This window comes from Gossypium arboreum, chromosome 7, assembly GCF_025698485.1.
Source record: "Gossypium arboreum isolate Shixiya-1 chromosome 7, ASM2569848v2, whole genome shotgun sequence".
In the NCBI taxonomy this organism is placed as follows: Eukaryota; Viridiplantae; Streptophyta; class Magnoliopsida; order Malvales; family Malvaceae; genus Gossypium; species Gossypium arboreum.
In genome coordinates this window covers 22957725-22973941 of record NC_069076.1, presented here as the reverse complement: position 1 = coordinate 22973941, position 16217 = coordinate 22957725, and the positions used below count along the sequence as shown (strand labels likewise).

Here is a 16217-nt window from a genome sequence, read left to right as displayed (position 1 = left end):
GTAACACCCATTACTCGTATCCGACGCCGGGACAGGGTTTGAGGCGTTATCGGACTTAAACATAAACATTCATACAAAACCGGCCATAAAATTTGGACCAAATCAAATTCATCCAATCACATGCATATCGTCCCTTATACGGGCCCACAAGGCCCAAAACATACGTAGGGAATGGTTCGGGACTAAACCGAAAACTTTTGAAACTTTTACTACGCTTAGAAAATTTTCACACTTTGAAGAGTCACACGCCCGTGTGGGTAGGCCGTTTGGTCATACACACACCCGTGTGGCTAAGGAAATGGCTATTTACCAAGCCATTTGCCACCCTCATTTGCACACTCATATACACACTTTCAATGGAACTTAACATGGCAAAATTAAGCTACCAACACAACCAAAATCAAGGCTTAAACGTATCAAAACAATTATTTACTGTTCATAACAAAACTGTCCACTTGAGTCACAGTCACTAAGTTATTTATTTCTTGAGCTACAGAACTCTAAATTAAGATCCGCTTGATTTTTCAGAAACTAGACTCAAATATCTTCCTACAATATAATTTCCAGAATTTATGGTTTATCCAATAATTACAGTTAATTCTTCAAATTCGTCCCTATTCTGTTGTTTGACAGTTTTGACCTTTCTTCACTAAAGATTAATTATCTCTTAGTACGGGATTCGGATGATGTTCCCATTTGTTTCTCTTGAAATTAGACTCATTAATAAATTAAAAATATAAATTTAAACCACCAAGTATTTTTATAAAATTTTTATTGATTTTCCAAATTCAGAACAGGGGAACCCAAAATTATTCCAACCTTATCTCACAAAAATTCAAATATCTCATAAAATAAAAAATTTTTGCTTACAACGTTTCTTCTATGTAGAACTAGACTCAACATATATTTAATTTCATATTTTATTCAACCTCTAATTTCATTTCCACTATTTTTGGTGATTTTTCAAAGTTATACTACTGCTGCTGTCCAAAACTATTTTAATGCTAATTTTACTCTTTCATGATTCCCTTGTACTAACTTTCATTAACATACCATTATAAACCACATCACACAATGGCATTGGCATAGGCATATGAGTAAATAATATGCTTGCAACCCATTAGCCAATATAAGTCAATTTATATGGCTACATACCAAATCAAATCCTTATTCATTACAAGCCAATACATTTGGCCATATCATAATGACACATACACAAAATGACTAAGTCCCTATACATGTCATAGACTAAAAGGTTTGCGTTCATTTACCCAACATGATAGATTGATAGTGTGATAGGATCTCTAACGATCTCTACCCCGAGCTAGCTGAATAAACCTATGAGAGGTGGGAAAGAAAATGGGGTAAGTTATATAGCTTAGTAAGTCCGTATGAAAATAATAACCGAATCGTTTACATGCATCTACCAATTTCATCAATATGTTCTCATGGTTACACATTAATCAATTATAATGCTCATCTTTTAATCTATAAACATAAATTTGTCCAATCTTGACATTAGTCAAGCAAACATAAACTCTGATAATAAAACACTTCAGCATTTGACAAATCATTTCAGCATTCATGATAAAAGTGCGTATTAATTATTTATATTCATATTTCCCAATTCATATAGCTTAACATCCTTCAATGGTCCAAAACTCTTAGCTATCCATACTTTCATATCCATTTTTATTAGGCTTTTATGTCGGTCTTTCTCTCTTTTCATTATTCATTGAATCACAACATTAAAAGAATAAGCACATCGTGTCTCAATTCAATTTGGCCTAAAAGCCTTACCCATGATTCTCAATCGAATTCACCATATACTTTTACGTCATAAATATAAACCTATAATCACAAGGTCATCATAGAAAATCATTCTCATAGACATAACTCATTCATTTGCATTCTTACCACATACCAAGCTTAATGCTCATGAGTTTTGAATACGTACCTGTACTATCTCATAACATAACCATATATTTATTCTTCTCATTGACTTCCCCCTCAGGTTCTCCGTCAAGTTACTCGATAATTTACCAGTTGAACACTTGGAATACCATCGGATACATCGGAATCTCACACCTAAGTGCCTCATATGTAGCCAATGCTACCTCATAGCACATATCACATGCTGCTCGCTTTCGAGCTACTCACGGGTCTACTCACACAAGCTGTCGGTTAGGATGTAGCTACGAAGGCAGGATCCGTATCTTAGCTCGCAAGGTTAAAGAACTGTGAAATAAGAAAATTTCGTTAGTAAAAGTGATGTGGCATCGACACGGTATTGAAGTGGCCACGTGGGAGCCTGAAGATGCTATGAGAAGACAATATCTGAATCTGTTTAAACATAATAATCTATCAATAAAAATTTATTTTTCATCATCAAACCACAAAAATCTCAAGCTATCAACAATGGCAAATCACAAAATCCACAACCAATTTAAAAATTCAAGCATGGGCTAGCTAGTATTCGAAGCAAAGATCTCAAAAACGTAAAAATTATCAAAAATCGAGCAAATTACATACCTAAATCAAACCCCCAAGTGTGTCGAATTTAAAAACCCCAACAATGTCTTCTTTCCTTCACAACTTTCAGCCAAGAAAGATGAATGCATGGCCATTTTTTTGTTTTGTTTATTTTATTACATATTATTACACATTTTACCATTTTACCCTTAATGAAATAACTTTAATAATGAAGTAACCATGTCCATAAAAGTCCACTCATAATTTCAATGGTATAATATCAACATAAGGATTCCACATTCTAAAAGCCATAGCAATTTAGTACTTTAACAAATAGCAAGTCATTTTTGCATTTTACGCGATTAACTCCTTTTATTAAATCGAACACACAAACGATAAAATTTTCACCCGAAACTTTCACATATAGAATATATCATTCTGTAAACACGAAAAATAATATTAAAATAATTTTACAACCTTGAATTTGTGGTTCCAAAACTACTGTTTCGAATTAGCTAAAACTGGACTGTTACAAGTTCCCCAAAACTCATCTATCCAATCACACCAACAGATAATTGCGGTCAATGCCACCAGAGTTGCAATTAAAATTTTTGGATCGGATATATGTAATCAAGCCACTATATTGCAGCCAAACTGCCAAAACAAATATATGTGATTGAGCCACTATAATTGTAGACAGATTGCCAGAAAGAAATGTGGATGAACCACCTGATAGTGCAAATCATTAAACTGTCAAAACTTCATCCTTTCCATATTATCCCAAACCCCCATGCAATGTGACATGGCATGCATATACTGAATCAGAATGAGAAGTATGTAAGACATGCAGTCGTCCAATATTAGAAATTAGAAGGCATGGCATTTCATGCTTTAGCAAAACAGACATATTACAAATTCAATATAAACAAATCAATTTTGCCATAATGTCACATGTATGGTCATATAGCAGAATCCAAAGATACACAAATCTAACAGATTTAGACATCATATGCTCATACACAACATAGAAAAACGAAAACATACCATCAAAATTGACAAAACATAGATCATACATATATAATTCATATACCTTAAACACATCATATACATGAAGCATATTAACTTATACCTTGTTTTCAAGTCTTATTAAGCAGTATGAAACCTATGAAAAGTCTAATTACGAATCATAGATCAAAACGACCCTAACTGAAAATTTTCTAGAAAATAGGCTCACATGCACGTGTGACCGACACAACCCAACTGACCCAACTAATGTGGCCCACACGACCTACACATGCCTGTGTGGTCCACATGGCCTAACACACGACCTACATGCTCATGTGGCCCACATGGCCCAAATAGCCCAGCTCATGTGATCCACACGGTTTGGCACATGGCCATGTGAGCCACACGGCCTACCGCACGGCCCGACACACAGTCGTGTGACATCGACAGTGAGTTTTTTAGCTTTGCACTATTCGTTATTTTTTGAGTTTTTCGATACAAACCTTACTTATTTCTGAAGCAAACACTCCGAAAAGAATTTCAGAACCCTAAATTAACCATTCACACAAATTAATTAACATGATTTTACCAAACCTAAAATGCTTATTCAAAAAAAAAACAATGTCAACAATCAAACTACATTACAGCGAAATCAACCTCTAACAACGACGGTTAGTCACTTACTCTTGAAAGAAATGATAGTTAACAACACTTAAATCGCAGAAGGGGAGTTCTGCATATCTCAATTATCACCTAACAAAAACCATAATACGAATCAACCCAACATAAACCAATCAAAAACTACAAAATAAAAATTTGCATTCCTTTTTCCACAACCTCATGAAAATACAGAGTTCACTTACACCAAAAATCGATACTACAATGGTGAATCTTCCAAGCAAAGATGGCCAAAAGAATCGACAAACAGAATAGAAGAGGAAAGAAAAAGAAAATAGAACAAAGAAAAGAAAGAAGAAAAAACTAACGTGAGAAGTGGACGGTAGAATGAGGAGAATTTTGGGGAAATATTTTAGGAATTTAAAAAAAAAGAATTAATTAGTTAAAAACAACTATCCACTTCCCCACACTCCTTATCAGATTTTTTTTTCCCCTTGAATTCCACTCAACTTCCTCCATATGGGTGGCATTTACTAGAAATAATAAAAATAATTTCATTGTGCACACACTGGGATTCAAACACAGAACCAAAGGGTAAGGTGAAGCCTTACCATTGAACCAATAGACTCATTCTTGTCAATACTTGCGTAGGAATTAAATTTATGTCAGATGTTTAGAGTTAAAGATAGGGAAAAAGTAGCAAAATTTTCAAAGGAAGAGATTCGAACCCAAAACCTTTCACACACAAGCAACACTTTTAAAAACAAATTAATCACTTTGCAAAATTTTCACAATCTTAACTTAAAAATCAAAACGTGACCATTCTTGATTTCACTAACTCAATTTCTACTAACCCGATTTTTGGGATGTGACAATATCTTTTGAAACAAAACTTTTTGCATATATGCATAAGGATATAAGATTTTACATTAATAGAAACTTTTACGCATCATGCCAATAAGTTAATGTAAATACTCCCCGTTATAATTGACTTTTGGTCAGGAGCAAAATACTATCTATTTTAGAATTTTTGATTGTGTAGTATATGTTCAAGTTGTTCTATCACAATGCACAAAATAAGTATTTAAAGAAAATTGAGAATATATATTAATCATGAGTCTCCTTGTATTATTATATGTCCCGAACAAATTGAAAATTTAATTATAATATGATATTGTGGTTACTATTTTGATTTAATAGTTTTCACAACATTAGGGGAAGAGAATTAATAACTGGATAAAATCATTGCTTATAATGAGTTATGATTATCTAGATCCTCATAGAGAGTAATTTTGAACCAAAATTTCCAAAAATTAAAAGGATAACTCACTTTATTCCAAGTTAACTGTCAGATATATTTACTGACTTGATGAAAATAACCAAGTGTTATATACCAACTAATGTTTTAAATTTGAATCAAAGTCTTGGTGGGATAAATCAGTTAGAACAAATGAAAGTAATGCATGCGTAAAGCATGATATATTGATCGGTTCCAAATATGAAAATTCTTGTAATAATAATAATAATAAATCTAGATGGCCATATAGTGGAGGTGAGCGTTCTAAAAGAGACTCAAGACATAACTAAAAACTAAACCTCCATAAGACATTCAGGTACCTGAAACTGGAGATTAAAATAGTAAAAATAAAGAGATCTCGATAAGTTATGTCAATTCGAGAAAATATGAAACCGATAATAAAAGTGGTCAACAATAATTTTGTATGAAATATTATTGAAATAATGAAATAAAAGGAGGATCTTGAATAAATCTATTAAGAAATATAGATATTGAATAGATTGGTCAAAATAAAAAGACACAACTCAAGTACAATTAAATTCGTGGAGTTTTTGGACCAGTAGTCCAAATACTTAATTGTATAAAGTTAGTAAGGGTATAAATGAAATAGATCTGCAAAAACAATAAAAATATGAATTTTTCGCTAAATCCTATTATTGATTCTGAAAAGATATAATATTCTTTTGTGGTGGATACAATAACCTTTACGTATATTATTAACTAGCAAAGATTTAACATACGTTTAATAGTTATTGTTACAACTCATTAAATGAATCACTATATAGTATATTAAAATCCTTGAAGAATTTAAATGCTAGAAACATATAAAATTCTTGAGAAATTGTTCATTCATAACTTTCAAAAGAATGATGATATAAATGCTTAATAAATATATTCACATGGTCATTAATATTCAAGATTAAATACGTAGAATATAAAATATTATGTGATGTTTTCATGAGGAATAAATACGTATTGTACTCTTTTTCCCTTAACCGAGGTTTTGTCTCATTGGGATTTCCTAGTAAGATTTTCTTCACTAAATTGTTGTCCTATAAGGTTTTTCTTAGTAAATTTTTTAATGAAACATATCTTTTATATAATGGACATATAAGGAGGTGTGTTATGAATGCTATTAAGTGGATGATTATTATAATAACATTTCACCTTTCATCTCCTTGTAACCACTTTTTCCTATTTATGTATTAGAGCATGAGTGGTCTAATCTCCCTGTATAGAAGTATACTACTTGTGATGTGTAGATGAATAATAAAAATGCAATAGAAATTCCCTATATTCTCATCTTTATCTATTATTCTTGTGTTCTTTACTCTCCTTTTCTTCTTCTTCTTCTTATTCTTCTTCTTCTTCTTCTTTTTTTTTTTTTTTTGTGCATATTTGATGTTGCGCCTGTAGGTTTAGGTAGTAGCTAAAAGACTGTTCGAACTGCAATAGGTGGAAGGGACCGCCAAAAGGGTGGTGGAAGGTGTTATCCAAGACAGTCAAGGACGACGGATAGTGGCTTTTCCAAGGGATTTGGAGCATGTTAAATGATAGAGGCAGAACTGTGGGGTGCATTTGATGGCTTGTTGCTTGCATGGGATCTTGGTATTCCTAGAAGTGTTGGAAGTGGATAATGCTGCCGTTGTGCAGTTGCTTAATAGCATTGGTCAGGATGTGCATCATGAGGTGGTCCGAGCATTAAGGGAGCTACTTGAACGGAGTTGGGAGATGAGAATTCAGTATGTATACAGAGAAGGGAATACGGTAGCGAATTATATGGCAGCACCAGCCAGAGGTAAGGGAAAGGGAATGCAACTGCACCAATCACCACCAACACGGGCAATGCAGAAAAAAGGCTGATGAGAGACCACGATGCCTTGTCGAGGCAAATGAGGTGTAAACTGGCTAGTTTTTTTTTCTTCTATACCAAAAACAATTATGTCATTATAACACAACTTTAAATATAAAAGTTGTCCTTACAACACAATCAATCACCAATGGTTATAATTTGATATCTAAAACTTGACTTTCTAAATAATTTAATACTGTTACCAACCATTATAAACTACAAACATATTTTCCTTCATGCTATCAATGTTTAATTTATATCAAGAAAAATAATGCAACATATTTAATCAGGAAAGGGTTTACCTCGGGACCATGCTTAGTGAAGTTAATCAAACAGTTACACTAGAGCTCCTTGAAACAAGTACAAACTTTCACAATCACACAAGCATGAGTTGATTGAGTTGATCTGCTTTATACCCTTCAACTATGATGCATACCCTTCAGGTTAGTCCTAAAGAGGTTATTTCTATTCACTGTTTAATGCTTGATTTGGTTGGCTTATAATTTGTTAATATACTACAGTATATATCCCATGATATTCGACAAATACCACGATAATCTGCTAATACAATATATATATAGCACATAGCAAAATCCTTTTATTTCAGTGCCCTTTATTAAGATGAAAGAATGCAAGTGTTTACTCGTAACTTAGTAACTTACTGCAGAATCTCATACTTTGTGGCATCATTGAAAATTTATATCCGCAGCCACAGATTCTTAAGTGCAACAAGCCTACTCACCTTGGACCGATGTTCTCCCAAGATCCATCCCTCTCTTTATCGACACCACTTTCTGCAGATGTAATCCAAGCATTAGTTACTGTTGACGGTTGTTTGAGCTCCCCAAGTTTTCCTCTGGGGTTGCTCCTATTTGCATCTAATGCCCTAAGCAAAAGTTTCTTCTCGATTCTTTGTGTTAAGGTCCAAACTATTTCTCAGTTTTAGTCGAGGAGAATGCAACCTACTGCAACAGTGAAATTGACAGTTTTACATGTAAACTTGAATTCAAGCAATGTGGGAGCAATTAGTAATAGAAAACAATAAACACCAAAATTCAAGCGACCTTTATTAGAATTAATTAATATTGTGCACTTAAGAATCAGAACAGGAAATGAAACTAGCAAATCATGTCTAATACAAAAATCTTGCTTAACTTCCCCTGTTTGGAACTTTCAGATAGCATGCAATTTATCACCAATAGTACTTAAAACCTACCCGACATAAAACCGTAGCAAAAATATAAAAGAGTGAACACAAACAGAAGAGAACAACCGCAATTTATATAGGAAGAGACATGAATCAAGCATGCTTTGCCTGGAAATCCTTCATGAAAGCAACCAACTTCTCAACTCCAGCCAAAGGCATAGCATTATAAATGGAAGCTCGCATGCCTCCCACCGACCTATGTCCCTTGAGCTGCACCATCTTCTCCTTCTCGGCTTCCTTTAAAAACTCAGCCTCCAACTCTGACTTCTCCAATGTGAATGGAACATTCATCATCGACCTTACAGATTTCTCAACAGGGCACCTGTAGAATCCTTTGCTTTCATCGATGGCATTGTACAATATACCAGCTTTCTTGTGGTTCTTCTTCTCAACCTCTTCCAGTCCTCCCTGCTTCAAAAGGTCTTCAAACACCAGCCCGCACATATAAATCCCATAACATGGAGGTGTGTTGTACAAAGAGTTGTTGTCGGCGTGGATCTTGTAATCAAGCATCACAGGGGTAATCTCTTGTGCATTTCCTAGAAGATCCTTCCTCACGATCACGATGCAAACCCCGGATGGCCCCACATTCTTCTGCGCACCAGCATAAATCAACCCAAACTTGGTTACATCAACAGGTTTGGAACAAAAATTGGAAGACATATCAGCAACAAGAACCCCATTTGGATTGCAGGGAACTGGGTAGTCCTTGAACTCAACCCCGTAAATGGTCTCATTGGCGCATATATGCAAATACTTGGCATTCGGGTTCAGTTCTAAACCATCGAACGAGGGAACCCTGACGTAATTCTCCGATTTCCCACTCCAAATGACTTTGGGGTTGCAGTATTTCTTAGCTTCTTTGAAAGCCTTGTCTCCCCAAGATCCAGTAACAAGATAATCAACGGAGTCACCTGGGGCACAGAGATTCAAAGGGACAGCAGCGAACTGGGTGGTGGCTCCACCTTGGAGGAATAAAACGGCGTAGTTTTCAGGGATGTTGAGAAGGGAACGGAGATCGGCCTCGGCTTTTTCGATAATAGAACGGAAATCCTTACCACGGTGACTCATTTCCATAACGCTCATGCCAGATCCGTGCCAGTTGTAAAGCTCGGATTGGGCTTTGAGGAGAACGTTCTCGGGTAAGGTGGCAGGACCGGCGGCGAAGTTAAAGACCCGATCTTGAGATTGGGATTGGACGGAGAGGCGATCTTGGGTAGTTGCGGAACAAGAGATGGAGAAGCGCTTGGCAGAGGTTTGACAAGGAATGGTGGAGATGGGTTTGAGAAAGACATGAGTTTGATGGGTCTTTTGAAGGAGAGGAGCGTTAGGGGCATTTAGAGATGTTGCTGCCATGGATGTAACTAAGATTTCAGAGAGCGTAGTAAAATGTAGGGGTTGAGGGAGGGGAGTTTGTTTGGTGGGAAGAAGTAAAAGCAAAAGGGAGTCTTTTATAATGGAAGTGTTTGATATTTTTCGATTGGCTCCATCACTTCCAAGGGACTGCAAAGGAGATGGACAGGTGCCTTTGCGGCTGTTGCCTACTTGCTTTCTCACTCTCTCAGGGTTGGTGAGAAGTCGACAAACACAACGCCGTCGTTTTAGAATTTTCTTAGGAGTTCAATTTTGTCTTGGCCTCGTTGGGAGTTGTAGTATTATTTTTATTTCCCCTTTTTTTTTTTTTGTCGTATTTTGCTAAATACATAATAAACAGAAATGGGAAAGTGTCATTGAAATAGTAAAATTACTAATTCTAATATAACATAAAAGGAATGGAGCTTCTTTTCTTCATATAATGTCGTGAGCGACGGCTGCATATTTTGAATTAGTGTAATTTTAAAGGGACTTGGGCAACAAGACATACATCGGGATGCTAGGGTAGGGGCAGCTTGCAAAAGTGCACGAACCTGGCTCATGCCAGACCCAAACTAAGTCGGAATTACTAAAGAAAAAGGAATTCTTTTCACAGATGAAATGAAATGAAAATTAGAAGAGACTTAAAAAAGACGACTCAAATCATAAATCATAATAACAAAATGAGATCTTGACCCTAAAAATAGTGAAATATTCTAATTCTAACAACCCATTTATTATTCACTGCGACTTGAATGAAACCAAGAACAACAGTTTGGAATTGGGTCGAGTAATATTCATCATCAGAATGGAAAGAACGTTAACAATACAAAACACGCTAGTGTTTAATTGATATAAAGCACATTAACCACAAAACTGTCAAATTTTTGTTAAGAAATGTGTAATCCCACCATATCCAATTACCAACCTCTCCTCTATCTATCACTTTTATCACAACTTTGGTACACGACTTGCGCTGTTGAAAAAGAGAATGTGTCACCTGAAGAGACTAGAAAGTGAACTTACACCGCTTCTCTCCTTTCCTGCTCTTCCTTTATGTTCTTCTGTTCTTTCCATCACCTCCTCCTTCCCCAACACTTTTTCCAAATTATCCATCTCATCCTCCTCCCTCAAATTTAATTCCCTAACTACCATTTGCTGCTTCTTGCTTACTGTATGTAGTGCAATATGTTCTTTCGACTTCTCTACTGCCTTCGTATGCTTCTTAGGTTTCTTTTCCTTATCCTTCTTGCTTTTCTCTTCCTTCTCTGATATTTTCCCTTGCATCGAGTTTGTCTTATTTTCAGATAATTTGCATGTCTTCACAAACTCCTGGTGCTTCTCAGCCAAATCGTTAAGCTCATCTTTAGTAACCATTTCCTGGTTCTTTATAGCAGTATCATCGTCAACCAATTTTTGCTTCTTCAACATCCCTCTGTTGCCATCAGGAATAAATGATGATGGGGCATGTTTTTTAACCTTCTTCGCTGGAATTTCATTATTGGACAAAATTTCCTCAGTCGCCTTTGGTTGGAGGTCTTTCTCATCATTGCCTATCTCTGTTGCATCTCCACGGGGACCAGCCTTCATTGTTTCTAAAATTATTTTGCCAAGCACAAATCTTGTCTCACATGGATCCCCTATCCCAAGCAAGTGGAAATTTATCTCAGGGCTCATTCTCCCTCTTCCATTTATGAAAGATCTAATATCTTCTACCATCAGGTCAAACAATTTAGCAGTATTCTTTGCAGTTATCTTTGGTACAAATACCTGAAAAAAAGATAAAACTAATTTACTAACAAAAGATACATACACATATACGTTCATGTACCAGAACGATGCCAATATTTTTAGTAAGAAACCAAAACAGTCCATTCTCAAGCAAATCAAGGTAAGACATAGGGGCACTTCTGATGGCAGCTTAATTAACCAACAGTATGGAAAACAAGACACCTCTCTCTGATAAGAAACGCTAAAAAGTTCAAATGGAGTAGATGTCACAGGCACTTACCAAACCAGAGCAAGGAGAAAACGGATATCTGGACATTGATTCAAATAGATTGCTAGTCTCTGTTAAGACCCCAACAGAATCTTGCACCAGAGATGCAAACTGAGCAACTTCTTTGGCAAGGTCTTCATCTGATTTAGTTTCTGAAAATTCTGAGATTTCAGGAACAAATTTAACTTCCAGTTTAGTATATTCTCTTGCAAATTCAACACCTTCCTTCCAGTTTCCATGATATAGAACAGAAGCAAAGGTCCAGATAACAAGAGCATCTTGAGGGTTGTTTACCAATGCCAGATGAAACATCAACAATCCAACCCTGTTCTATGCAGGAAAAAAAATGATCAGTAGGCATATCACAGATACTGAAATACATAATAAGATGTAAATCCACTTGATACCATCAACCAGGTACTTGAATTTATATATTATGATAAATTCCTCTTAATATGAACCATCATACGCAGTGCAAAATAATTTCCAGACATATATGCTCATTCTTCTCAGCAATAATATAGTCAGCCCAATCTGCAGAGAGGTTTAAAAAGAGATTGCCAAACTTTCTAGTAAACTAAAAGGAAAGTCTAACTGCTCTTTACAATAGCCAAGTTTTTCTTGATAATGATAACAATAAAGCTTAAGTCTTATGATATTCTATGCTTGAGAAGAAAAACAAAGAGAGACAAGTACTCACCATATACTGCTATCGGCGGGATGATCACAAGAAACCAACTTATCCAAATTGAAGAACAATTTCTGAAGAAAAAGACAAAAGACAGATTCAGGAGGTCAAAACATCAAGCCTAAATTTTTGTGCGTTGAAGACCTTATTAACATTAATAGGAATACAAGCCAGTGGAAAGCACCTCACTTCTTTGAAATGTCATTTTGACTGGAAATTTATTTTGAAAATTTTCACAAAAGTATGTCAAAACTACATCAAATTTTCATGCTAAGCATACCAAACCAGCTAAGCATCATATTCATAGCTATTATATTTTGCAGATAATAAACAACTACAAAATTGTTATCATAACATAAAAAGCATTCAGATTGATCTTTCTATGAGATAAACCTTTAACTTTCAAGACACCTATCAGTATACACTGATTATCAAGAGAGTGAATTAATATCTCTAAACCCCTTTGAATTCCAAATACTTTTAACATTGAGTAATTATGTTGTCCTGAAGTAAGTAAACAGTCTTAATAAAATTAACTTGAATTGCATAGCTAACAAAGTTTTCATAAATCCCTTCATGCTACAAATGTTACTTCTTCACCAACAATGTTAGAAATACAGACTATGAAACAAGCTCACCATCAGCATCATGGAATTCTTGGTAGCTCTGTGTTGACTAATGTATGCTGCCTGCAAAGCAAATAAGTCTCAGCTACCCTCTGTAATGACTAAATTCATAAATTATTTACAACTATAAGCTAAAATGAGTGAACCTGAAATGGAAGTAAAATATTCAACAGGTTAAATCTCTGCAGCAAGCAGATGGATTGCACAGCAGCTCCATATGACAGCATGTAGTTCACTTCCAGCATTAACCTGAACTGGATAAATGAAGGACATTATTATGCCAAGTATCAGGTAAATATTGATAACATCACCTTAATTTTACACCAAAATAGAAAAGTAAACAAAGGCAAAAGGTTGTAAATTAGCCACAGTATGATTGGTTCTTTGTGCCTAGCTGAGGTTTACCAAGAGAAAATGAGGATGGTACAAGAAAGGAGGTAAGAAAAGACTCAAGTCACAGAAGGCGAGAGAGACATAGCAAGAGCGAGTAACAGAAGAGAGACTATCTAGGCAGCAGGAAAGTTCTCAACTGATATTTCTGAACTACCTTATCTAATCCCCCAATGGAGGCTGAAAGATCGTACATTGCCCTCTCAGTATCCTTTGAAAATGACAAGCATAGACGAGCTGCAATTCTTAAGCCCCGGAGAATTCTTGCTGGGTAAGAAAAATGGCAGAAATTTTCCATTAATGTCTCATAATGCCAGCAGTCATTCCATCCAAATATCTTATACAAGATTGCACTCAAGAAAGCTAAAATAACCTACCACAGTCCTCTTGAAATGACAAATGAGCAGGGATTAACGTTCGTAGCTAAGTCAATGCACCAAACAGAAGAGTCAGAGCGTAAATATTAGTTGAGGTCATGAAAACACATAAAATTGTCATCAGCAGAGGTGGAGAATCACCTTTAATGACTTCAGGTCTGACATTCCACCATTGTAATCATAAATATTACACGTAAAAGGGTCAAAAAATAAGCTACACCCAAAATTCAAACAATATCATTATGAATTACATGGCATCAAAATCAAGGCTAATCATGGAGAAGATGGGAGAGTGGAATTTTGACAAGCTAATACATAGGCTATAGTAGCTCGTTCCAGGGAATAAACATAAAAAATAAACATACATGAGAACTAATAATACCTATTAATGGTGAAGTCCCGATTCCTGCTATTTCTCCAGCGGATTAAGTCTTTTTCATCACATATCTTTGGTAATAAAGAGGATAAAGCTTTTTCTTTGTCTGCGTCATGTCTTGCAACTGTCTCAAAACTTGATACCTATTAGAACATACAAAATAAACACTTCATATTAAGAAATTTCTCACTACTGAGGCAATTCTAATCCAGAAGAAATTACATAAAAAGTTACCCATAGTAATAAACCAAGAAAATGACCTCAATTATGGAACCTTTTATATGCACCCTGCATATTGGAAATCTCTTTCCAATAATCTCAGCTCGATGAAATTTCTTTCTTATCTGTAGCAAGATATTACAAAGGCAATAGAAAACATTTTATATCAACCCACATTATCCTATTAATTCTAACTAAAGAAAATGGAATGAGAAGAATATTGAGAACACTGTGACCAAACCTGTTTAAGATTTGCAGTGGTAATCACATCAAAATCTTTAGGTGTTCTATTTAGTAGTAAATCTCTAACACAGCCCCCAACTAAATAGGCCTCAAAACCTGAAATATGTAAAGAAAAATATAACTACAGGGAAAAATAAAGTAGCGTTGCTTTCGGTACAAAATTGAATGAGTAAACTTAGAGGAGCAAAATAAACTTAGTTGAAAGATTCACAGGCATTTCTTAGCTTAAAGAACCAATACTAACGAGGCTTTGGAAATAGGAAGCAATTTAGAAATAGGTAAATTTGTCAACAAAAAAAAAAAAGGGTAATGTATAAGATGATTACCTCCTTTATGTAGAATTTTCAATACAATCCAGGATGGATACGAAATCATGGAAAGAGATATCCCGACCTTGCTCGCTTGAATCTTCTTCCATTTTGACGTGTCAACTACATTATTTTTAACAAGAATCGAGGGTTCAATTCCAAGAAAATGATTGAAAAAAAGAAATGCCGAACAGAAGGTTAAATTAGTTAAAGAGTGATACTTGGACGAAGAGCGGGATTAGGGGCTGGAGCCATTCCAGAATACAATTCAGCTTGCAAACCTCTTTCACCAAGTGTGTGGTTACACCTCTAAGCCAAAAACAAACAGCAAGTAAGACTTGGTTTTTGTGGGAAAGATATTCGACGAATTGCCACAAAGACAAAGAAACAAAAAGAAAAATAAAAGCATGTAGAGACCTGAGAGCGAGTCAAGGAACTGAGAGAAGAAGAGAGGAAACTTTTGGCTCTCACCAAAATCGCCATGAACATCTGAATTAGGTCATGTTATGATAATGCTTTGTGGCTTGTTTGCTGGTCTGATCCCTGCTGCCCAGCCGGCTGCTTGATTGTTGAAGAACCCGATTAAGGACAAAGGAGGGTTCTCAGCTTGTGCTTTCGCAGTTAGCAGCCCATATTTGTTCGTACTTAATAGATTTGAGAAAAGTCTTAGGCCTGAGGCCCCATGGACTCTGCTCATAAGCTACTCTTCTGCTATTAATAACTTTGTTAAAGCCCTCCCTGGATTGGGCCTATGCCTACTAAATTAACTTAAAAGATTTCTTATAGAAATGGTAAACTGTAAAAATAGTCACCTAATTATTCCTTTCGTTCTATTTTGGTCACTCAACTATTAATATTTTTTATTTAGTTACTAAACTTTTCAAAATTAAATATTTTAGTACTTTAGCTGATGTGGGCCTTTCTATTAGTCTAGTAATAAAATTATCTCTCTAATATTTACACATTCTTCCGATCTGATCCTAAATATAAAAAATTCAACAAATTTAGCCCTCAATGTTTATGGAATTTGTCATTTTAGTTTTAATTCTAAAAAAAATCAATAAATTTGGCCCTCAATATTTACAAAACCTATCAATTTAGTCTTAAATCTAAAAATTAAAAAATATTTTTTAAAAAATCATTTTTAGCCCTATATAACCAATTGACTAACCCCTGTGAGATATTGA

At 35.1% G+C, this 16217-nt stretch overlaps 2 protein-coding genes and 1 long non-coding RNA gene across 4 annotated transcripts; all 3 read right to left on the bottom strand.

Moving 5' to 3' along the window:
• Positions 1-1120: 1120 nt before the first annotated feature.
• On the bottom strand, positions 1121-2263 carry LOC128295100 (uncharacterized). Its single transcript, XR_008285413.1, has 2 exons — positions 1958-2263; positions 1121-1338 (listed from the first exon to the last, which is right to left on the bottom strand). It is a non-coding gene; the product is annotated as an uncharacterized LOC128295100 (long non-coding RNA).
• Positions 2264-7840: 5577 nt separating this feature from the next.
• Positions 7841-10112, bottom strand: LOC108466999 (phosphoserine aminotransferase 2, chloroplastic). Of its 2 annotated transcripts, none has more exons than XM_017767431.2 (2): positions 8518-10112; positions 7841-8209 (listed from the first exon to the last, which is right to left on the bottom strand). In XM_017767431.2, the coding sequence occupies exon 1, from the start codon at positions 9805-9807 to the stop codon at positions 8545-8547; it is 1263 nt and encodes a 420-aa protein (XP_017622920.1). In that variant the 5' UTR covers positions 9808-10112; the 3' UTR covers positions 7841-8209; positions 8518-8544. The 2 variants fall into 2 exon arrangements, with proteins under 2 accessions (XP_017622920.1, XP_017622919.1); XM_017767430.2 differs by having other exon boundaries at positions 7841-8038.
• A 406-nt stretch (positions 10113-10518) lies between these two features.
• On the bottom strand, positions 10519-15726 carry LOC108467293 (uncharacterized). Its single transcript, XM_017767902.2, has 14 exons — positions 15448-15726; positions 15252-15339; positions 15049-15153; positions 14721-14818; positions 14521-14604; positions 14267-14403; positions 14026-14098; positions 13885-13930; positions 13665-13774; positions 13264-13371; positions 13130-13180; positions 12504-12565; positions 11816-12128; positions 10519-11574 (listed from the first exon to the last, which is right to left on the bottom strand). Exons 1-14 carry the CDS (start codon positions 15517-15519, stop codon positions 10801-10803), a joined length of 2121 nt encoding a protein of 706 aa, XP_017623391.1. The 5' UTR covers positions 15520-15726; the 3' UTR covers positions 10519-10800.
• Positions 15727-16217: the final 491 nt, after the last annotated feature.